General features: G+C 42.2%; 1 protein-coding gene across 7 annotated transcripts in view; it reads right to left on the reverse strand.

The window, feature by feature from the left end:
* Positions 1 to 23,944, reverse strand: part of TNS3 (tensin 3) — a 196,302-nt gene that overhangs the window by 39,821 nt on the left and 132,537 nt on the right. For all 7 annotated transcript variants that reach the window (XM_061996994.1, XM_061996993.1, XM_061996995.1 and 4 more), the window contains 2 exons: positions 10,795 to 12,054; positions 308 to 486 (listed from right to left, as the gene is read on the reverse strand). In XM_061996994.1, the coding sequence (XP_061852978.1) occupies positions 308 to 486; positions 10,795 to 12,054 (1,439 nt within the window). The remainder of the gene's footprint in view (positions 1 to 307; positions 487 to 10,794; positions 12,055 to 23,944) is intronic.

Raw genomic sequence — 23,944 nt, forward strand, 5'->3', positions numbered from 1 at the left:
CAAAATTACATTGAGAAAATTTCCACTTAACTCTCATTTTTCATCAGATTACAGAAGGTTTCATATAATCCGATTCACTGTCCAGCAGAGATCTGGAAACACTGAAAACAAGCAAACACAGAGAGAGAACAAGAGCAGGACATTCCTGAATACTGAATTGCATTTCTGAGGTAACTGCAGTCATTTCTCTTATTATTGCCACGATGCAACTGACCAATTGTCTCAGGTTAATTTTGAACAGGAAACATGAACGTGGGGCTCTATTTGCCATTCACTTCAATAAACATTGCTTGTCCTCCTTGCTTACCTCCTTGGCCTCCCCACCAGGGATGGGTGATCCTGGACTGACAGCCTGGTTGGTAGCAGGAGACTTCATCCATCCACACCTGCTGTATGATGGCTGCCCAGGGACATCATTGTCATACTGCCCAACACTTAACTTCCTCATCCTTCCCCTGGTTGCACTGTCATCTTGCACACCTGTTGCTGAAAACAAATGGGTAAATTAATTAATAAACTGTTAGAGCTGTTAAAACAAACTTCACTATTGTGCCTTCAGTTACACTCTTCAAGAATGCCCACAAAATAACTGGCTCTATAACTGCTTTATAAAACCACACAGGTGGAAGAATTAAAAATAGAAATCAGTTGTAGTTAGCCTTGCTGACACAACTTATTGTTGGAACGTGTCTGCAGTATAGCTGGCTCCAAAGGGGTGAAGCAGGATGTTTCCCCTAACACTGGTTTGCAAGAGGCTGCCCGAGGGATAGTGGGGAGCTGCTGTGGGCAGCCAAAGAGGAGACCTTGGTGTCCACCCCTGACAGACAGCAGCTCTCAGCACCACAACCACTGCTGCTCTCCACAATCACATTTTCCTCCAAAAAAACAGCTTCTTTTCACCTGTCACAGACCCCAGCCCTTAAAAGCACAGCTGACTGCACACCTTTTGTGATGCACATGGCAATCATAGAAATTAGGTGTTAGGCACACACAGGAGCTGGAATCTTTTGGAGTCTGAGACGTGGAGCACAAGAGAAGCTGAGCCGGCAGAACAACCCAGGATATTCAAGGGCACAGAGCAATCCTTGTTTCCAAAGTCTCACTAGACACAGCTTTATGATTAGCAGGACTTTATACTCAGTCATCCACTCCCACCTACAGGCACTTCAGGGATATTCCCACAGCAAGTGCTTTGTGTAAGAACAAGTCAGCAATGAGGATCCCCCAGCAGTCCTTACTGTGTAGCCACAGGATTGGTACAAACCCAACAACAGACACAGCAACCTTTCAGACACTTCTCAGAGCTTTTCCTTCTCTAAGAAAAGTTCTTAGAGAATTATCTATTTCTCTTAAAAGAGCTAAGGGTTTCTAGAAGAACTTCTTTTCACTGCTTACTGTCATTTCAGCCATTTCCAGCTGTCAGGCTGTGTTGGTGAAGCACATCTCCTACACACACTGACCACAGAGCCGGGGCAGATGGAGCCCAGAGTCTAAACCAGCACCTAAATCAGCAGCTTAACCAGCAGAAGGGCTGAACCACACACTGTGCCTGAGAAAAACAGCTCTGCATGCCTTCCACACACAGCCATTTCCTCAGCTGAAGCAGCTGACAGAAGCCAAAGTGTAAAAACTAGCATGCAGCATAACTGTCTGAGTCACTGGCATTTCACCTTGACTACATTGCACAGCTGTAGAGCATCAATGCATAAACAGGTTTCAGTATAATAGAACAGTTTTTATTCAAGATGAATATACAGACAGGGATTTCAGACTAAAAACCACGGCTCTTCAGTGATTCTGCATTGACATATGTATGTATCAAATCGAACAACTTGCTGACAAGTAGTGGCTGATCCTAAAAACACTAATAAATCTCCTGCAAACTTGCAGACTTAGAGACTTTAAAAAATGCATCTCTGCTACCATCAAAGTCAGTGTGGCAGTAATGACTGCTAAAGCAAATAAATACATAAATTCCTGCTAGTCACTTTTGAAACCCAGCAGGGTTAAATGTCAGGGTCCAAATTTAGCCAGTTATTTACTTTATCGAGTCAATATATCTAGCACATCCTGGAATTTCCTTTTCATGGTATGACTTTAAAATTAAAAGTACTATTTAAGCACTCATATTTTAAACATTTATCTCCTTTTTCCCCTGACTGGAAACTTTATGTGTGGTCATTCAGATGGAAAGGGTATCTTCAGAAGACACAGTGGACAAACTAAATGTGTCAGATTCCTAGCAGACGTTGGACAATGGTGGGGAGAAGTTGAGCTGATATATTGCCATAAAGCTTAATTTTAATCTCTTATATTCAAGTTAGTCCCTTTAACTGAAGAAGTCAGCAAAAAAAAAAGGACTTCTGCTTAGTTAATTAGTTTACTGAATGTATTTCAGAGCTGCCTCGATGTAGCAGATCTTTAGAGTTATTAATTTAAAAGGTGTCTGTCAGAGTAAAGTGTCAGGAGTCAACCCTTCCTACAAGTCATATAATTCAGGTTTTTGTTCTTGTAGGTTAGCCTAAAGTTTTGGCAGAGCTTCATAAATATACCAGGAACATGTTTATTTATTGGAAAGCATTTGTGTTCTTTCATTTCTCTGCTTTCCCTTGTGAACTACAAAACCATTTTTGTATTCCCCGAAGAGCTAACAGCAACATTCCAATAGATGGGCATTATAACAGCAGCAGTCAGAGGGTTATCAGCATGCCAAACCTACAGCCAACAGGAGCATGGCCAGTGGTTAAAGGCTAATCTTTGCTTGGTTTCTTCAGCTGCTTAACTCTCCTGGAGTATTACTGTGAGGTATTTGTAACTATTAGAAAGAAAACAACACTAAGCTAAAAATCTTGTCTGCAGTGGCATGTCAACAGTAGTGCTCCATCTTCTATATTAGCTGTGGTCCTGGCTAAACTTCAGAAACCATTATTTTAACTCTTCATGTGTTGGACTTGTTTGTATTCAACAAGTGCATGAGGCACACCACTAGAAAGGTCCACATTTACCTTCAATTACAACAACAGGTACGACAACTCTTCCATGTTTCCACGTGCTGCACATCTGAGAGTGGGGCAAGCACAGCGTAGTGGGAGGACTCTCTGGGAAAAGCTTTTCTTGTGGAGGTGAAAACCAGCTAGACTTATAGCCCTTCTGCCTCTTACAAAGTGTAAGAGTTTTGCAGAAGGCATTTGATGATCAACGTTTCGAGACAGCTTTATGCTTAAAACAAAACAACTCTATTTTAAGAATTCAGAATTGGCTTTACGATGGCTTTTATAAATTTAAAGGAAAAAATAACGTCTTCAAAACAGCAAGACAAAACTTGAGCTAAATGTTGCTGTGAAAAAAGGACATGCAAATGTGTCCCAGGCTGAAGCATAGTGAAGGATTTCTGATGAGCACACTACGACTATCTTGTTACACCCAAATTTTCAGATTTACAGCTCTACAGGAACACTGTTTCAAAGGGATTAATCACAGAATCATTTTGGTTAGAAAAGCCCTTTAAGCTCCCTTCACCCTGCCAAGCCCACCACTAACCTGTGGCCCTCAGCACCACAGCTTTGGGATCCCTTCAGGGGTGGTGACTCCCCCAGCTCCCTGGGCAGCCTGGCACAGGAGCTGACAGCCTCTCCCAGTAAAAATGTTCTTCCTATCCTTCTTATCCCACTATCCTACTGTTATCTCATCCTATTCACTACTTAGGAGAAGAGACAGACCCCCACCACATTACAACCTCCTTGTCAGAGTTGTATAGAGTGATCATGCTTCTCCTGAGCCTCCTCTTCTCCTTATCAGAGCAAAAGTCAACCAAACTGTGTCTGTGGTATCCGAATCTTCCTGAAATGCAGTAAGAAGTCGCATTTGCTTCCAGAAAAAAATCTCTTTGTTCTTGAAGAAAAACCCCTCCATATTCAGCAATGATTCGCAAAGAAATGATTCTTTTTTTGCCCCTATCTGGAACAGGCAGTAGACGAGGAGTCCAAACTCTTTATAACCCACTAATCTAACACACAGATGAAAAGGTCTAAATGCTACTCCAAATCCAAGCAGGCCATTAAAACCTGTCCCCACAGCTTCATAGGTCTGGCCACTTCGGCTTCTCAGCCCTTTTATGCTGTGCCAAGCACAGGCAGCAACCCTGCTGTAAAACCCAAATCGGCATCTGCAGACCTGTGCAGAGGGAGGTGCTATAATGATGGCTCAGGCCCCAGCCCCAAGCGCTACTGGACTAACCAAAACTCATGGAGTAACTACGTGACAAAGACATTTGAAATTACTCTGCTGCTACGTGTAACTAAAATTCCATTTTCAACTAAAACATTTAGCCCAAAAACTAATTTAACTAAATTTACTTCAGTTTGAAATACTGAATATCATTAAAACTCCATTTTTAACTGCAGTTTAGTTAAAAACTTCATTTAAATGTAAAATTAACTCCAAGTCACGTACCAAAATCTTCCTGTGCAGTGGAAACAACAAGAGGTTCTGTACTGTACTGTTAGTACACACAAAGAAGATGCATGAGGATTTGGACAAGCTGTGTTCCCTTTATCACTTCACAACTGATTTCAGATGGACTGGGTTTGCTCTCCCACAGAGTATCACAGAGTGAATGTGAACATCTGGAACAGTTCAATGCTTTAAAAAGTTATTTTTTAATAAAGTATGCAAAAAGGATTTCTTCCTCTCCCCATTGTCTGCAGAGACACTGTAGCGTGATTTATGAGACTGTAATTTGGACCATCTTCAAAGATCTATCTTTGATAGAGGAATGATCTCTGAAGACGTTCCAGACACTTGCAATCAGATGTTTAACCACATCATTTTTATTCATTTTGCATATGTTGGTATTCTTTTGAGGGAGGGAAGATGTCTTTGTTTGTTGCTCAACTCTTCACTGAGCTGATAAACTACATAAACTGCACACAAAACGGAATGCCGTGTTAATGTGCATCTGTGTTGTCCCCACCACTCTGGGTGATCGAAAGATGTTTTAAGATTATCTTTTCCAACACAGTAACTCATGCATGAAGAAGAATTACAATTATCTGAGAGCAAGAATGTAATTTCAACCTCATGGCACACGGAGTCCCTAATTTCCTTGTTGCTGGCTGATTTTCATAGACACACGTCTTTTGGTCAAAGCAATGGAAACAGGTCACCCTCAAATGTTGAATGCATGTGTTCATGTGTTTTGCCTTAGTTTTATCATGTAATTCTTCAACTGCTTCTAAACTTGTTGTAAATATGCGAATTGTAACATTTTCAGGGTGCAAAGGAAAGTGGCAAGGATGAGACACGGGTGACAGTAACAGCAGGTTCTGCTGAAAATGGGTAAAAGCCTTTCTGTTCTCTACCTTTATCAACAGATCGCTGCTTTTACAGTTTTCAAGGCAGAAGCAAAACAGTGTTTTAACTTTCCTTCTCTACCCAGTAAGCATAAGCTTTGTGATAAAAGATGACTGGTTTGAGGTACTAAGTCCTACAACTGATCTTCAACAGTAGGCTGAGGTCACGTGTTATTAGGTGTGAAAGAATCTACACAGAGTGAAGTAAAGGGAGAACACAAGGCCTGCACAGAAAAGCTTACACATGCATCAAGATGTCCTTAGGCTCTCAACTTTCCTGTTACTTAAGAACTACTGCAGCACTGTGTTACAGGTAAACAGCAGTTCCATTTACTACCAGAAACTCATCTCTGTGTCACTCAGCTCACATAGAAGAAAATAAAAGACAGAAAATCTTTCACACACGTTGCACTGCTTGACCTCTGGTAAGTGCCATACATAGCACTGAAGATCATCAGCCACCATTCTACATGGCTCATAAAAACATCTCCAAGCAAAAATAAAGTCAAGGATCACTGTTCTCAAAACCACTGAGCACTGAACATCATTTCAGACAGAACCCTGAACTCTGCTACATGGGCAGTCAGTAGTTTGTGCTACGATAACCTGTGTTGATGGTACATGTGGATAAAAACCTCTAGGAAAAAGCATGAAAGGAGAGGTGGTTGCCCATCTGTCAGTCAGTGCAGCAACACACAAACAAGTAAGAAGTAAGACAAACAAAGAAGTAAGAATGCATCATCACTTACATCCCAGCTGACACATACACGTTTCATTCTTCAGCTCCTTCTTCCAGATTTGCAGGGCATTGGAAATAGGCATATGCCTTCAAAAGACATATATTTTCTGCTCACTCATGTAGGAAACCAGATAACCTCCCCATCCTCTTGTAATCTCACCCTAAAGCGAGGCACATGCACAATGCATCATGTCAGTCTCATTCTTCTCCAGGACTATCTGCTCCCACTCACTCAGAATACCTCAGCTCTCCATCCAGCCTTGCCCAGAGCCACTCAGCTCTGAGCTGCCAACTCACCTCCCATCACAGGCCAAGCCATTCTCCTGATAGACTTGTCAGGTCAAGGACTGCCACAGGGTACAGAGCTCCCTCTAAAACCTGACTCTAAGGCCAACCATCAGTGAGCAACTGCTGTGTTCTGGTTATCCTTTACTCATGGCTACTTCTTCATCTCCAGGGCAGCCAGCATTTCTGTGTATTATTAACTACACCTCCCGTTGCTGTAATTTCAACAGCTTGGAGAATCTCCTGCTTCTTCTAATTCTGTGAGTCTATTCCAAGGTAAGGTAAACCACATCCAGCAGGTCTGTGCTCTGTTACCACAAACCTGCAATGAACAACACCACATTGTTGTTTCAAGTGACTGTTTAGCTTATAAGGTCTTCCCTTCTTTTGAGTACAGCTCATGTTTACAGACCTTCGCTGTAATGAAGGTGCATGCATGTGCTGGGATGGGAGTCTGACCAAGCGGGCGCTGCAGCTGTGCCCCATGAAGCAAAAGCAATGCTCAAGTCTGAAGAGGAACTTTCCATGACATTATACATTAGTTTGTTCCCACACATGCAGGAAAAGACTTCTGACTTTAACCAAGCACAGTAAGTCATGCTTTTATCAGATTTTTTAAAACTGTTTTAGGCTTACTTGTACTCCCCATGTATCCTGGGGAGTACAGAGGATATTTCTTGCTATGTATTAATTCCTGCACAGAAGCACGCATTCTCAGCAGGAGTATGAAGACAACAAATGTTTTAAGGGCTTGGACTCCTACACTGAAACTCTAGAGTATTTGACAGACCTACATACCCTAAGGCCATTCTTCCTACTCCTCCTCACATAGATCCTGAATACCTGTGGTCCCCAAAGACAAGTGATCTGTCAAGCACGTTTGAAAAAGGAAGACAGCTAATAAAGAGCAGTTCCTTGTTTCTCAAGCTTTAGCCTTGCTACTCCTTTTCCCACCCACATTCACAATACACTAATTTTGCTGTTTCAGTTTATCTGCCTATTTTTGCATCCCGCTGAGGCTTGGGAGGTGGCAGGAACTTCTGCAGTGGTAGACTACTTTTCCAATATCCAGTTATCCGCCTGGCAGAATATTGTGACATCTGGACTAAGTTCTGGATTTACTCCTTTGAAACGCTCTGCAGAGTTTGAAAGAGCTTATGAGAACATTTGTGTTTTATACTTAGAACTATGACCATAATCTGGACTCAGATGAGACGGGAAATTATACTACTGTTGCTTCTAGTACATCTGACCATGCCTGTCCACAATTTCTCCTTGCTGTTAGTATGCTCCTCTTCCATCAGGGAAAAACATCCCAGGTCTTCCTCATTCTTAACACCGATACCTTCAAACTACTTTTTCACCTTGTTTCATGCACACCATGCATAAATGACTCTGTATACAGCAGTGAGTCCTGATATGTAAATAAGTAAATCCTACAGCATTTGTCACATCAGCATGCGCTGGTGAGCACCTTGTCTCAAGCAGAAGGGATAGCACACCACATACACATATTGTCCTACCTTTGGAACCATGTCTAGTTTTAAAATCAAGTTCACACCAGTATAAACTAAATGGTACTTGCAAAAGTCAGAAATGGAACACTGTAGCACTTGACATAAAGGCAAACTTAAAACCCCATATTATTATTGTGCTGAAGTGACAGGAAGGAATGTTGCTTTCAAAACAATCTTTGGTTTAATTAAATGCTGCTCTTGTTATTTACTCTAGAATCATGTGCTGAAGCATATGCAGAAAATGACGGGTGAATGCTGACCTCTCCGACCTTAGCCCTGGAGCTACACTCCTAAAATATGGAATTTACCTTTCTCATCGGTCTGCCCCACTATTCATCATGATTTCTAATAGTGTTTGTTAAAACACTGGAATGAATAACTGTATTCCTCATGGTGGAGTTCTGACACATCATGTCCTACCACAGGGATACAGGTACAGATTTTCAGGATAAATCTGTTCCATCTGGTTTAGAGGCTGCTACAAAACCATTCTGCTTTCCTCCCACCTCCATCCACATCTCCATGTCACTCTTTCTGTATTCCACTCTTTTCTTGTTTAGTGATTACCTTTCCATACTGAAAGGTTAATTCTTTGATCTGATGGAGGATTAACCCACAAGAAAGCCTTCAAACCATTTCATTAACAAGCTAATCCAACAAACCACTGCAGTTACCACATTTGATGCAGAGATGATGAATGGGGTAAGATATGTCCAAGGATGATGGAGGCAGCCTAAAGGTCGCCTCTCTTGGGACCAGTATGCTGGATTTCCATTGCATTAGACACATGATAAAACTGCACTAATAAGCAAAAGAAATATACTCAAAAGGGTCAAACGGCAGGCAAGGGACTAAACATGCATCTAAAATTGCTGCTTATCACTCAAGAGCAAGGCATGTGATCATTACACAAGGGAAACTCCTTTGACACTATTTACATTAACCACAAGCAGAGGTCTTTAAACTTCAGTGCACTCAAATGCACTCGGCTGCCTAAAGGCCCTGCCTAAATCAGAACATAAAAATCCTTACTCTTCCTGCCCTCTGTCTCCTCTACCAGAAGATGTCATCCTCTGAAGGAGTAGTTATTGAAAATTATGCTTTGGTTACACCCCCAGAAATGTAAACTGAGGCCTCCCCAACACATTCAGTTTTGCTGCCTTTGATGAACTGTAATGTTTCAACAAAGACCACCACAAACAGATTTCAGCTGAGAATAGCCAACAAAGTTTTTACACTAGCACCTTGTTTCAAGGAGACTACTAAGGCCAGAATATGCTAACCAACACAAACAACACTGGCAGCCTAAGGCCTGAAAAAACACAAGGTAAAATGAAGAGAAAGCACTTTAGAGGTTAAACTTTGAAATGAAATTTTCTTAAACATTAATATTTTAAGTCACTATAAATATAACTAGGATGAGGCCCATAAATCTCCATGGCATGGGTGAAGACCAGAGGCCAACACAAGCCTCCAGTCTTGTACCCTATATCCTGTATTCCACACATTTTAGGCTCTCTGCAGCACTTAAACTCTATTTACACTCATTCACTTATTTTGGGGCCTAAAACACAAGAGTAACCCTTTATTTGTTGCCTTGCTCCTCAAGTCTGTAATGTCAACGAAAGGCCTTGTGACAACCTGAACAAAATCTGACTTCAGGACAGTACAAGTGTGAATGAAGTAAGTACTTCCTCCGAGAAAACAATGAAGAAATGACTAAAGGCCCAAACACCAGCCGATTCACTCCCACAGTGTCCCTTAAATAATTAGCCTTTTTTGCCAGAAAAGGTATGCCTAGCTTGCTGAAACAAAACATCCTGCAGAAGCGCTCATGATTTCGTAGCGTGCAGAACTGTCCATAGAATACTGGATGGTTTTCCAGTCAGTTCTTGATTAAACAAAAATGCGCTGGGGATCTCATCGATGGGTATAAATACCTGAAGAAGAGGGAACCAGGCTGTCTTCTCTGGCGCCCAGTGACAGGACCAGAAGAAATAGACACCCACTGGAAACACAACAGGTTCCCTCTGAACACCAGGAAACAGATTTTTTGCTATGAGGGTGAGGGAGCACTGGGACAGGTCGTCCAGAGAGGTGGTTGTAGATGGGAAACAGTCAAAAGCCATCTGGACATGGTCCTGGGCAACCTGCTCTAGGTGGCCCTGCCTGAGCAGGGGAGCTGGACCAGATGACCTTCAGAGGTCCTTTCCAACCTCAACCACTGTGTGCTTCTGTGATTTCAGTAGGAATGTGGGTGTTCCTTTGCAGCAAAGACAAAGGATATGAGGAAAAAACTCCCTGTCAGAGTTGCTTTCAGAGACATATACTCTATGTCTAATTAAACTAACTGAAGAGGTCTTCTGTTGTCTTGAACTGAAGTGGATTGGGAATCAGCATGCACAAGGTTCCGTTTGAAGCTCCGCATGATATAAACATCCTGTAAGGATGTTCACTATTTTCTGAGAGACAGGTTTAAAAAACAAATGCAAAAAATATTAACCCTCCTTTTCCCTTTCTCAGACTGATGAAGGAGAGAGAAATGCCCTGTCAAAGGCAATGGCATGACAAAAAATGAAGGAGTTTCCTAACTCCTAAAATCTTTCCTCTTTCATACTATTCCCTGTTCCCCACCTCCTCAGTTACCCAGGATTCTAAATGCTATCTGTACATTCATATTCAAACACCTGCAAAACTCACTTATCTTACACCAGTTTGATTCCATAGTTTCTTGGACAGTTATGTAAAGAGGGTGTAAAAAATAATACATCATATTACTCATCTGTATCACATAAATAAAACCATCCTTCAATTTGCAACCATGACCTATGTCCTGCTGTACTGTACCAACACACAAGTGCCCGGAAAAGCACAACATTCAATAGGTATTGCAACAGCTTACCATGCTGGGAGGGATTCCTGTTCATCACCTCCAGTTTGTCATGGACGCCAGGACTCCTGCCGAGCCCTTCCATGTTTACATCAAGGTTGCTGAAGCCGTTTACTTTATTTCTGTCCCTGGTGACAGTGTTGATGCAGGTTGGTGTAGGTTCAAATGTAGGATCTAACTCCAAGATCAGCCTGTTCAGTTGCTCAATGGACTGATCAATATCCAGCGTTGGAGAAGCTGGCAAGTCCTCTGTGTTCTCTCCTAGATCCAGGCCATCTGTGTCACTCTGAGGCACTGGCCTTGACTTAAAACTCTCAGCAGTGGCCTGTTCTGCAGCTTCAGTAGCACCTGGCACGCTTCCTAGTCCCCTCTGCACAGCATTTCTGCTGCTGGAGCCACGTGTTGGGGTGTCTGGGACTCGGGACTGGCTCAGGACACTGCCTGAGTTCTCCACGGCGTTATGAATGCCAACCCTGATTTCATTCTCTGGGGAAAAACTGTATTGGTGAGCAGTGACCATCTGCTGCTGCCGTACCCAAGTCTGAGTAGAGTAGTTACTGGGGCCATAGGCTTGAGGCTGGGGTGACACAGAAGGATTCCGCTGCAACTGCTGAGTTGACTTTGGCTCAGTGCTTCCAAATGGTCTCTCATAGAGGGGGTCCACACTAATTCCCAAGTCTGGGGCAAAAGCATTGTGATGCTCTTCCCCAGTGTTACTTCCAAAGCCATCTGAAAGAAGCGAGTTCTGACTGCTTTTGTGGCAACTAAAATTCCCTAGGTGGGCAGAGTGCTGCCCTTCTGAGGAAGACAAAGTCCCGATGCTGTCCACGCTGTGAAGGTCATGATTAGGCATTTCATCATCCAGAATATCAGTCTCCCTGTCCTTCAGTTTGGTGTCTCCGTTCACGTGAACTTGAGCTGGCACTATGTGGCGAGTCCCACTGTACTTGCTTCGAGCATCGGTCATATCCTTGTTGGTGTTGACAGGATCCTCCAGACCAAAGCCACTAAGTAGCTGATCCAGTTCTGCCTTCTCTTGCGGGCTCAGACCCCGTTTGGCTCCCGGCACGAGGTGCTCCTCAGTCTTGTCTGTCCTGATGGAAGCTGTCGAGTGTCCTGAATCACTGCTGACAGACAAGGTATGATCGCTGTGATCAGGGCTGCCAGTCACAGAAACACCCTGAGCAACACCAGGGATGCTGCTGTCTGAAGAGCTCTTCTTTCTCACTTTGGCATAGAGGCTGCCATCAATGGGACCCTGGGTGTGTAGCACTGTGGAGAGAGAAGTAACAAGGAAAGGGAGAGAAAAGGACAAGGCATTATATAAGAGCTTTGGACTGGCGTCACATCACACAACCAGAATACGAACAGTATTGCTGCTGCAAAACTGAATTGGCTCTATAAATACAGCATCAACCAATGACATTATCTTCTTGTATTTTACATTTCAATTCGTATCAGTTTTCTTGATGGAAATACAACATACCATTCATGGTTCTCTCTTTTCATGCTGTTCTGAATGCATGTTTATGGCTCCACAAACTCTTCATACTAATTTGAAGGATTATACCACCACAGTGCTAGAAATCTGAGGGGCTGCTACCATGCATTCCATTCAGAGCAAGAGTGGTAGGAACCTACCAGCAATACTTGCCTTGAACATGTATCATGCAACTACCAGCTCAAACATTTCTTCTTGATGGTCTAAATACACTACAAAACAAAATTCACTTACTCCTTTTCTTGGTGGTGCAAGAAAAAAACCAGAGCTTTAACCAGAGTTGCAGTTCTTGGAACAAATGTGAGGTATCTTCAGAAAGGCATGCACGAGGAAATATTAAACATTTCTACATGTGGCGAGGATCCAGTGTGCACCTCATGCTTCAATTTTAACAGGCAAGGCCACATTCCCTTACAAATCAGAATGTAACTCCTTCCTCATTAATGATGGGAGGGATTTAACTGTATTTCTGATTTCTGGGGTACTCACTCACCTGAAGTTTATGAATAAGCATTCACAATAAATATGGACCAGGAAGTCCCTTTCTATTTAGAACATTTTTACAAAATACAACACTTTTGCATGAGAATGGATCTACTAAGTTTACAAAGGCTGCATGTTGAGAACAAATTCCTGCTTCCAGTTGCATGAGCACAAACAAGCACACTTCACTGACATCAGCTATGCACCAGGTGAGTCAAGTTTTACCTTCTCACCGGGCTGATGAACTCGAGGGCTTTGCTGAAGTGATTGTATTGCTTTCTGATCCCAGAACTGTTACTGGCATCCATGAACCCTGCTGGTTCTTGCTATCAAGGCGCACATCCTCTGTTTTTAATCTGATACATTGATTTTCTTTCATGCTGCACAATCCCATCAGCCAATCTTAATTATTTCTTTCCAATAATCCACAAAAAATGAGTCCAAACCATACAGCGGATCAAGAGAAACACAAGCTAGCGACTACAATCTCAGAATTGTCTCCTGAATGTTTTATCACAGGTGTAATATTTTAGACACTATGCTTTACTGCTAACAGGTACCACATAAAATACATGCTGAACAATAACAAATTTAAAAAAATAAAAATAGGTAATTATTGAAAAAAATCACTTTTTGCTTTCCAGAAAAACAAGCACAAACTCAAACGGGTTTTTACACATGATCAGGAAGTAAAAAAAATCCATTTGAGTTAAAAATACTACTACCAGACTAATCTCTTCCATGTTATTTCAGTACTAGTAACACTGGCAGTGGATAAAACCACGGAACCCTGAATACAGCCGTTTCCCTCTGGAACACTTTAAAAGCTCAAGGGTTTACTTGAATCTAGCTTATTTTATCAAAACAGCTTTTTCCTCCCTCTGTATGTCAGGGCTTTTATGAGCTTTCTTTGACATTACAGACCAAGAAGAAGGAACAAAGCAGTGGGAGGCATATTCTTATGATCCTTTACTGGACTTGTTTGTCCGACTCCCACACCCATCATGCAGGTTAGACCAATCTGAGGTGGAGCATGGCTACTGGACCCTCACAGAGTCATGAGAATTAAACACCATTAATTCTGTTTCTTATGAAAAACTTAGAGAGTAAATATTTCTACAGTCTTTCAAGCCAAGAAAGTAAAGTGAGTGGTTCTACTTTAAGAGGATTTAGTGCTAATTTACCAAACCATTTATATTAAGCAAAGGTTTCTGAATAAATTCTCCTACTCATAGTTTGAGAATTGTTTGATAATAAGAACACTAGACAATTACAATTTAGGAACACATAGATTTTTGTTGAAGGTCAACAGCAGCTTAGTCTACATCTGTAGCAGTTCCAGAATCAAAAGAGCAAGGGAGAGAGTGGTGAGGAGTGGAGTTAAATCCAGTTTGCAGCCATTCACCAGTGGTGTTCCCCAGGGCTCAGTGCTGGGGCTGTTCTGTTCAATAACTTTACCAATCATCTGGACAAGGGGATCAAGGGCACCGTCAGACCTTCTTGCTGTCTGCAAGAGGCTGTGTCTGGGGGATGACAGGGGAGAAGGGGGTGTCAGTCTCTGCTCCCAGCTTGCAAGCAACAGAACAAGAGAAAACAGCCTCAAGTTGCACCAGGGGCTTAGACTAGAGATGAGGAAAAACCTATTCACCAAAAGTGTTGTCAACCCCTGGCACAGGCTGCCCATAAAGGTGACAGAGCTCCCACTCCTAGAGGGACTTCAAAGACGTGTGATGGAGCTTAGGGACATGGGTTAGTGGTGGTCATGGCAATGCTGGGTTACTATGTGGACTCAATGATCCAAGGGCCTTTTCCAACCAAAATAATTTTGTAATTCTGTGATATCAACATTAACTCTACCTCAAGTTTTCAAAATATACTTAACATGACATTGTGATGATGAAGCTTCAGAACTAGGAAGCTTTCCTAGGCAATACCTCTTGAGAAAACGCATTGTTGAGAAATGGTGCCCATGATGGCAGTGAATTCATGGGTTTGTAATGGCCAGGAAAGCGGTCTGGGTGGAAAAGGCCTTCACTGTGGGGGACACTGCCAAGTTTCCATTAGTTAACATACTTACACACTGGAGGTTATATGATAGGTTTAATAGATTTTCTAGCTAATAATTAAAGAACAACTTTTTACTTTTTATGGGCTAGATACTGTTACTGGCTTGATGTTGACTTTAAAAACAGCATATGCAAAAGTCCAAAATACTCCTTTTCAGAACAAGCCACGAGGCTAGGTAAAAAAAGAAAGCAGCTCTCCTTGCTGTTAAACTTCTCTGCAGGCAAACTGTCAGAGGTCTGCCGAAGTTTACGATGTGTAAATCCCATGGTGAAAAGAGCTGCTATACATGAGGCTGAAAGTCTGTGTCCTGATATTTTAAAATACTATTTATGAAAAAACCCTGTATCTAAGCAAAATACAGCCAGCTGACAGTTTCCCAACCTCTTCCATGCTGTGACTTCTCATACGCACTCACTGCTGCTAACATCATGGAAGCACACTCTGTGCTCCATGTGGAATTATTTAATGCAGTTACCGCAATAAATGATAAAAACTTTTAACCAAATCAACACTGAGAGCAATTATTAGCTGATTGTGGTTTTTCTCTTCTGTGTGCTCAGTTCTGAGTTTAAAAGCTAGGAAAGCAAACACCACAAAACTGCTTTGTTGTGAACAGACTACCCTGACACGAAATAGACTTGAAGAGGTGACAGGTCTCAACTGAAATGCAGTTAAATAAATACTGGACTAGTACACCTGAACCACTCAGAAGTCTTCCTGTCCGACTTTCTGCTACCCAAAACCAGGCATGCTGCTGTAAATCCTCCAAACGTGATAGTCAGAAATGCCTCACACCAGATGAGACACTGGGCATGCAGATTCGCTTTGCCGTACAGAAACGTGAAGTACCAAGAGCGTCGAATTCTCAAGTCCAGCCAGGGAAGCAATGAAAAACAATCATGGCAACAGGAGAACACACAAGATAGACTGACAGTGGACTGTTGACCCAAGGGTCTTGCATGTGTACACTCTGTAAGGTTCAGAGATAACCCTGCCCCGTACTTCTTCCACTAACACAGTATTTCCCAATGTAATCTGCATGCTCCACACACCATTTAGGTGTCTCCCAGCTGTGAGCCGTACAGCTTTTGCTCCGATGAAGAGGCACAAGTTCAGCTTACCAGTAGCACCTCTACCTCAAATTATAACATTTCATTTGGGGGAAAAAAGAAAAGCAAACCAAAAAAGAAAACTAAATAGGAACAACAAATCTACAGTCACATTAGTGGATTCTAAACCTCAAGAATTGTTCAGGTCCCCTCTATGTTTCCCCTGATTATGTTTCCATTTGAAATCAAGCTCTTTTAGAAAGTTTGGGGGTCTTTTTTAAAATAACATTTGTACACAAATGTTCAAAAATAATTTCTCCATATATTTCTAATGGTGTTGAGAACTAGCACCTTTGGATATAAATAAGAAAGAAGCTTTCAGCAGAGGATGGGGTTTGGGTTGCTTCTGACCTTTGTTTGACGTTTACCTCTTCAGCATGCAAATTAGAGCAGTCAGGTGCTTCTTTCCATCAGACTTTGGATTGGACACAACAGCTTTACAGTATTCTGGAGTTTGTTGGGGTTTGGTTTTGTTTTTTCCACTTCTGAATAGTACATTAGTTAGAGACTGCTCCTTGTCATGCTGCATTTATGTGTCAGTACAAAGCCTGGACTTAAACTGCTTCAGGATTCTGAGATGTCTTTCAAGTAAAATTAAAAGCATCTTTTTGTGATACACAAAGAAGTTAAATGTCTGTCTTTAAGTTATCAAATGACCCTTCTGCTGGCTAAGACATTTAATTAATTACTACTCAAATCCCATTTCTAATCTGAGCTCCAGTTTGTAGTGAACACTAAGAAGAGACTGCAAAAGCTCCATGTTTCTCTGAATAGTTAGCTTTAACTGGTAAGTGCCAAGGAAGGGTGTAGGAGTATTTTAGACAAGTAAATCAGATGAAAGGGAGAAAAAAAATTCCAAGAGGAGTTTCTCCTTATCACAGAATGGTAGGGTTAGAGATCATCCAGTCCAACTCCCCTGCCAAAGCAGCTCCCACCTAGATCAGGTCACACAGGAACGCATCCAGGGGGGTCTTGAAGACCTCAAGGAGGCTCCACACCCTCCCTGGGAAGCCTGTGCCAGGGCTCTCTCATCCTCACTGTCTCCCCCTAACATGTCACGTAGATGAATGGAAATGTCTTTTTTTTGCAGTTAGAGCTTTTAAAAAATTCTTCAAGTATAGACCTGTCATACACTGAAGAATAGCATCTGCACTCATCAGCAGTCTGATGGATAGAGAGATATCACTGGGGACAACAAGAGTCTTTCTAGGACTTCTCAGAGTGTTTGGCTCAGGATGGCCCAACACAAAATTTGGTTAGAACAGAGGCAGCAAACTTAACAAGACTGAATGGTTCATGGCTGGGAAGGGAAATCTTACACATGAGTCCGTGTACGTTCATGAGCTGGTATATGGAAACACCTCATTTTTATTGAGAGACTCAGGACATCCGATCTGAAGCTTCCCCAGTAGTAACCCTGTTTTTGCTATAGTACAGACCCTGTTGAAAAGAAATCCTCTGAAACTGGAGCTCTTCCTATGATGACTAGAACCGCTCTGTATAAGCAAGCGATAGCTGTGAGCTGTCTGGGCTTCCCAATTACTGCCTGTGCTGTCAGAACCAGACACCACGGTAGAAGAGATGGCCTCTGCACTCCAGCATTTCAGTGAAGTACTTGGGTGCTATGGAACTGCAACTAGATTGTGTGGCATTCAGTGCCACCCTGTTACCTCAGGATTGGCAGTATGTGGCATGCCAGCAGATTAAAGAGCCTGGGCAGCTGTGGATATGAGTACTATCTGAGTCAGCGTCTGCCTAACTGTGTTCAAGACTCAGGCAACAAGCATAGGTAAAGCACTTACCACAAAGAACCTCACAACAAAAGGGACTACAGCTTCAAATGTTTTATACACCCTGCATTATTATCTGATAAATGTAGATGATCTAAATTGGAAGGAAATGCATATAAATGAGAAGAGAACCAAGAATTCCACTAAACGAGCAAACAATTTACCAGGGTTCCCAGTCCTGCATGAACCATTTACAGTGAGCACCAGGCTACATAAAAAAAGGCATTTGAGCATCACAAGGAAAACATTAACCAGCAAAGCGTGGGAACCTAGATGTCCTACCTAAGTATCTGTATCTGAAAGACGAGCTGCAGCAAGGCCAAGGGTTAAAGCAGCGGCTGCCTAGAGAAGTCGCGCTGGTCCCAGCGGGATGGTGAGCCGAACAGACACTACCCGTGATATTTGTGACTTGATGAGTCTATGTTACCTGTCTACAAGCGAGGCACGAACCAGCAGTGTCTGGGACCTGCCAGCTTTTGGCTGTGAACTTACAGACAAACACAATACCATTAACACTTCATAAGGAACCACCTGCGATTGTGGGATAAAACAATTCACTTGAACTAAATCCTTTTGCTCTAGTAGGCAGCTGCCTTTTTAGGAACTTCAAACAGCTGACAAAGAGTTGTCATTCTCCATCAAAAACAGATGAGAAAAAAAAATAGGACTCACAGATAAACAAAAATTCGTCTGCTCCTGAGAAGTCTGAACATTTAAACTTCAGCTCCTGGTCACAAAAACACAACAGAGATAGCACATAACAAATTCAAACTACTCTCAGATTTGCACAAAGCATTCTTGGACTTTTGCTTTTTAAGTTTAACTATGACAACCAGTTACATGTAATTATACAGTAGTGATTAAAAAAATGTACAGTGTGTGATGCTGAACAGCATTAGGGATAATTCAGTTTTACCTCAGGACTTGTGCAAGATTTGCCACTGCAAGTCCAGTGGAAAAAACTCCACGTAGTTGAGGCAAAAAAATTAAACCAATTCTACCTAGAATTTTTTTCCCTTCTAACTTGGTTTAAAAAGAATATGAAATACTGTATGAGGCAAAAATCATAATTTGACTTTGAAATACATCATTTCTGCAGGGGGGAATTAAATATGCAGTGCCACACTCTATTGACAGACCCAGCATTTACAGAGCACACAGACACGTTAGTGGTTTTACCCAAACATTGTATTGGGCCGCATGAGATTTGTTTCTGAACCAGAGCAACCCAGAGAACGTGTAGCTGTGACTTATTTTAAATGGAAACAACCACCACAAAGCTATCTGCAAAGGCTCAGTGTAATAGTAGAGAACAAGCAAACAGCCAAAAGAAAGACAAGATTTAGATTCTTATTTTTGTAAGTATATACACACACACACAAAATAAAGGCATGTACACTATTTTATATATAAACTCTTTATATAAACTATATATATAAAACTCTGTGTGTGTGTGTGTGTCTGTGTGTGTGTATATGTATGTATATTACAAAATCCCTATATCTATATTGTTTATTTGTTCCTGAAACCAGGACAAGTGAACTATTCAAGTACTACAAACCTTCAAAGTTTTGGAGTTCTTCTCATATTACATAATACCTTCATCTCATATTCCATCCTTTTCTAAATCACAACTTTGGAAGATCTCTGGACTAAGACTTTTGGACTGCACATTTTCGCTGAGGCCTCAAGTGTCCAATACCTAATCTCAATGCACAACTCACTCCTCATCTGGCTTTTTCCGACAAAGCAACACTGAAGTGTGAGAATAACACAGCTGTCAAAAACCAGGGGAAGTTCCTAACGGGGGTGACCTAGGTAATGCTGGAATTAAGTTAGCCAAACTGAAGGGGCCCTTCAGCCTGACTTCTCTTCCAGGAGCCGTTGCAACTCCCTGACTGCCCAGGCTGAAGGCTGACAGAATTCCCACACTGAATTGGAATTACACACTCACACATTTGCCCCAGAATCACCGATTCCCTTATAAATGCAACCCTCAGAGCAAAAGGTATGCATGTACTTTCACTCCCATATCTAATACACAAGGAGCAACTCATACAAAAATTAGGAGCTGAAATACTGACACGTACCAAATTCAGCAGCTTCCTTCCAAGCCCATGTTTCCTGGCACTTCCCTCCCTGAAATTCAAATACCCAAAGGCAGGCTTGTTAGTTAAAAAGAGGTTTCAGTCTCTCTGCTTTTTGACTTGTCCCCACAGCTACTCCCTGTCCATTCACCACACACAAACACATGCCAGCTCAGCAAACACCTACACCCCTAACACAGAAAGAGCCATTCTGACCCACTCCACCTGAACAAAAAGAAGGCAGCTGCTAATACACAAACCTTTGCACGCTGTACCCTCGTTCGTGTTGCAGCAGGAAACATTACAGGCAATGTGGATTATTTTTTTTCAACCTCGCAAATAAATATTTCTAGCTTTGGGCGAACCCGGACAAGTCCAGAGCTGCATTCCTTCCAAGTTAAAGGCTTTCACGTGTGCTTGTCTTTTCCCTTCTCTAACAGAGGCCCTCATTCCTTGCAAACTCTCCCCATATAATTCCTATGAAATCCACACAGAAATAAACGTGGTTTGCATTTCCAGCTCTGGAATCACAACAAAGCTTCTTACCTCTTTGCTAGGCACGATCAGGAACTTTCTGCAATAGTCAATCATTGGCTCATCTAAATCAACTAATATTCTTTAAGCAAAACCCTGCACAGAGGAAATCCAGAGTTAAGGCAAATGTCCCAGCTTAGAAATGCAAGAAATGTCTCTGCTCCTGCTGTTTGCCACGCAGTTGCTGCTCCTGCTCCTGAGGAAAAATGGTCTTGCTAAAGAAGCATTAGACTTGTATCAGCCAGAAAAAGTAAATGAAAATGTAAACACAAGGGAGGAGCCTGAGGGGACAATCAGGTTCAATGAAATCTGAACTCCTGGAGCCAAGGAGGAGTGGAAATGTGCTAGCTGAAAAGGTAATTCAGTCTACAAGCTATTTCCTCACAGTGGCTCTTTTCTCAGTCTGTTTCAATATCCAACTGAAGCCAAGTGAGTTTCAGCTCCCAGATCATTTAGGCACACACTTATAATTGCTTGCTTTTGATGTCTTTTTTCCTTAAACAAACAGCCTTTAGAAAATGTTGTTCCTCCACACTAGATAATCAGGTCAGACACTCTCAGCCACATCCTCAAGCATTTGTATATTATTGGCGTTCTCAGGCAAGAAAAGCTTTCTGGAAGTCCTGCAGTGATAACATGTATTTTTAGGTAGCAGCTGCTGCTCTCAAGCTCCCAAACCCCATCAGGCTTTGACTCCTTCTCTGTCTCTGGAATGAATCAGCTCAAAGCATGGGGAGTGAGTCTGTGTGTTCCTCCTTTCCTAACAGCTGTATCTTACCACACGGCAGCTGCAAACTTTTCCTCTAAACATCATTACAAATGTATACATGCATCACCACCAGACAACCATGCCCCTAGACAACATTCACTTTCTATTTCAAGGACTGGCAATATTTTAGTGACTTTTTAGTTGAAAAAGGGATGAGAGTGGCTCTTGCATGTACAGAAATACCTGTTCGTTGCTTATGAAAGCATTCGAAGCTGAATTTGAACCTAATTCAGAAAGCACACTTTTCTGTTCCAGTGTTGCTGTTCCTCCAAATCAGTAAATGGCTGCACACGAAACCCTGACAGAAGGTAAAACCCACACAATACAAGCTATGCTGACAGTGCTTTCCTAGGATGAGAGAACTGTCCCTCTCCTCTGCACATCTGCTTGTAAGCTGGAAACTTCCAGCACCTGTCTCAGAGACTGAAAGGAACAAAAAGGCATGTTCAAAACTCTCAATACAAGTTGGTAAGTCTCCTTTAAGATGCACACTCATGGCAAGGAACTGATCAAAAGCTGAGAAAAAGATCAGCACTGCGAATCTGTATCATAGACCTTTGCACTGCCCAGCCATGGTGCATCCTACAATCTGGAGACCTTAAACTGCATTCACTGCAACTATCAAACTGATATAAAAAGTACATCCTGATTTAGCACATTGGTCCAAGGCTGTAAGAGCTATTCCTGGGTGATGAACATTCACCTGGCAATCCCAGAACACATTTTTACAGAGTTTTTAGATAATTACAATTTGAGGATAACAGAATGGGCTGGAAAGAAAGGAAGAAAAGGTATGAAGTCATCTTCTACCACTGTTTTTACCTCCCCTGAGACATCCAAGCAAATGCTGATGTCCATCTATGCATCTGTTTAAAGAAGTGGTTTTCCAACTCAAACAGCAGCAGCTAAGTCGCCAGGAAGCTGTTTGGTTTGCTACGCTTGTCAAGTCCCTGACTCAAAGAGAAAAACAAAGGAGGCTGAAGAAAACAAAGCATGTGTCACAAAAACGAAAAGTGAACAAATACTGTGAAAGGAAACCAACTGAGGGGGTTGCTGTGAGCAAAATGCTAACAAGCAGGACCCTCAGGCCCACGTGAGGTCCTGGAAACTTCTGAGGGGCAAAGGAGAGGGCATGTGAGACTCTACAGAAATCTTTCTGCTGTGCAAATGCAACTATATATTTCCCAGCCATTCAAAAGGATCACATTTGTACTTTAATGATTTTACAAGTACTCTGAAGCAACAAAAAAACTGCATCAGCAAGCACAGGTTCCAGCCCAGACGTTGGCTTCTGCCCAGCCAGCGTGGGACACAGGCAGAGCCAGCCAGCACACACTCACCCTTGGAACATTACTGCAATGCATTGTCCCACTTTTGCCCACCTGGGATCAAAAGAAAATGATACTTGTGTCATGACCCAAGATACAAAGAACAGAGGGATACAGTTATTACTGCAACTCGACATACAGAAGCTATTCTCTATTGTGTCGTTTTGATTCTTCTCCTGCACTGTTTTCTTAGTCATTTAAACTCAGACTTGAAGCAGTTTGTGCTTTGATAACCAGCAAGAGAATAACAAAACGGTCATGTTACACAAACATCACCACAAGTACAAAACACTATGCAAAGTTTAAGGGTATTATAAAGTCACTGAACTGTATCACACCATTTCCTTTCATTCGTTTCAAAAACAAAGCCCATCTTCAGGATGGCACCAAACTTGGAGGACTAGATGATTCACTTGAGACTGTGCTGCCACTCAGCCTGATCTGGACAGGCTGAGAGCTGGGCAAAGAGGAATCTCCTGAGGTTCAAATAAGGGCAAGTGCAGAGTCCTGCACCTGGGAAGGAACAATCCCATCACCAGCACCGGCATTTCAAGGCATTTCAGATCCTGTTTCAAGCTGGCAGCATTTTTATAGGGCATATGTTTATTTTTTATATAGATATTTCTATTTTCACTGTCAAATAGGGGAAATTGTTGCAGGACACCTTTTCACATCTGCCTTCTAACAAATCTCTCTTTGTCTCCAAGAACACTGCATCCAGCTGGAATTATCATTTATTCATTACCAATTTATCCCTCAGCTTCACTCACCAGAAATGGCATCAAACCTGCTGTTTTCTTTGGTAGGCATCTGCATTCCTGTGAAGGTACCAAAGCCAAGCAGTTTTGCCTCAGCCCTCGAGTTTTGCAACACTGAAGGGGCCCTCTGGGAAAACAAGTGTTTTAAGTACATGAGAGGGCACCTCCCTATTGAACAGGTATTTACTTTGGGTTGAAGAGGAGAAAAAATTACAGTAAAAGTCAAACATCCCATCCAATCACATGACAGGGGTGCATACCAGAAAGTTGCATGCTGCCTACCTGGAGACACTGCTCAGAGGCTTTTCCTTATGAAAGGAAAAGAGCAGGAGAAAAGCAATTTCTAAATCTTTGTCAAATCTTGAGGAATTGCTGTTGATGACAGTTACAAAAGGCTGGAAAGTGTGTACAGCAACGCTCCTGAGCAACAGACACTTGGACTCGCTGAGCTCTTCCCTGGTTGGCTCAAATTAAAACATCTTTTGTTTCCAAAGTTGTTTCTTTCCTAATTATCCAACAATGCTAAGCAAGGAAACCCACTTTGGTAGGAAACAAACAGTGAGGTTCTGTTTAGAAAGGTACTCGAGTTCCTGCCCTGTGAAGACTTGCCAAATGTCCTTGTCATTTTAAGCCATTTCTAGCAGCTGTGTGCGCTCTTTACCTTCCACAGACCACAGAGCCAGCAGACAAAAGGGTGCAGAGGGGTTTAGGGGTTGCTAAAGTAAGTGAAGTGTCT

This window comes from Colius striatus, chromosome 5, assembly GCF_028858725.1.
Source record: "Colius striatus isolate bColStr4 chromosome 5, bColStr4.1.hap1, whole genome shotgun sequence".
In the NCBI taxonomy this organism is placed as follows: Eukaryota; Metazoa; Chordata; class Aves; order Coliiformes; family Coliidae; genus Colius; species Colius striatus.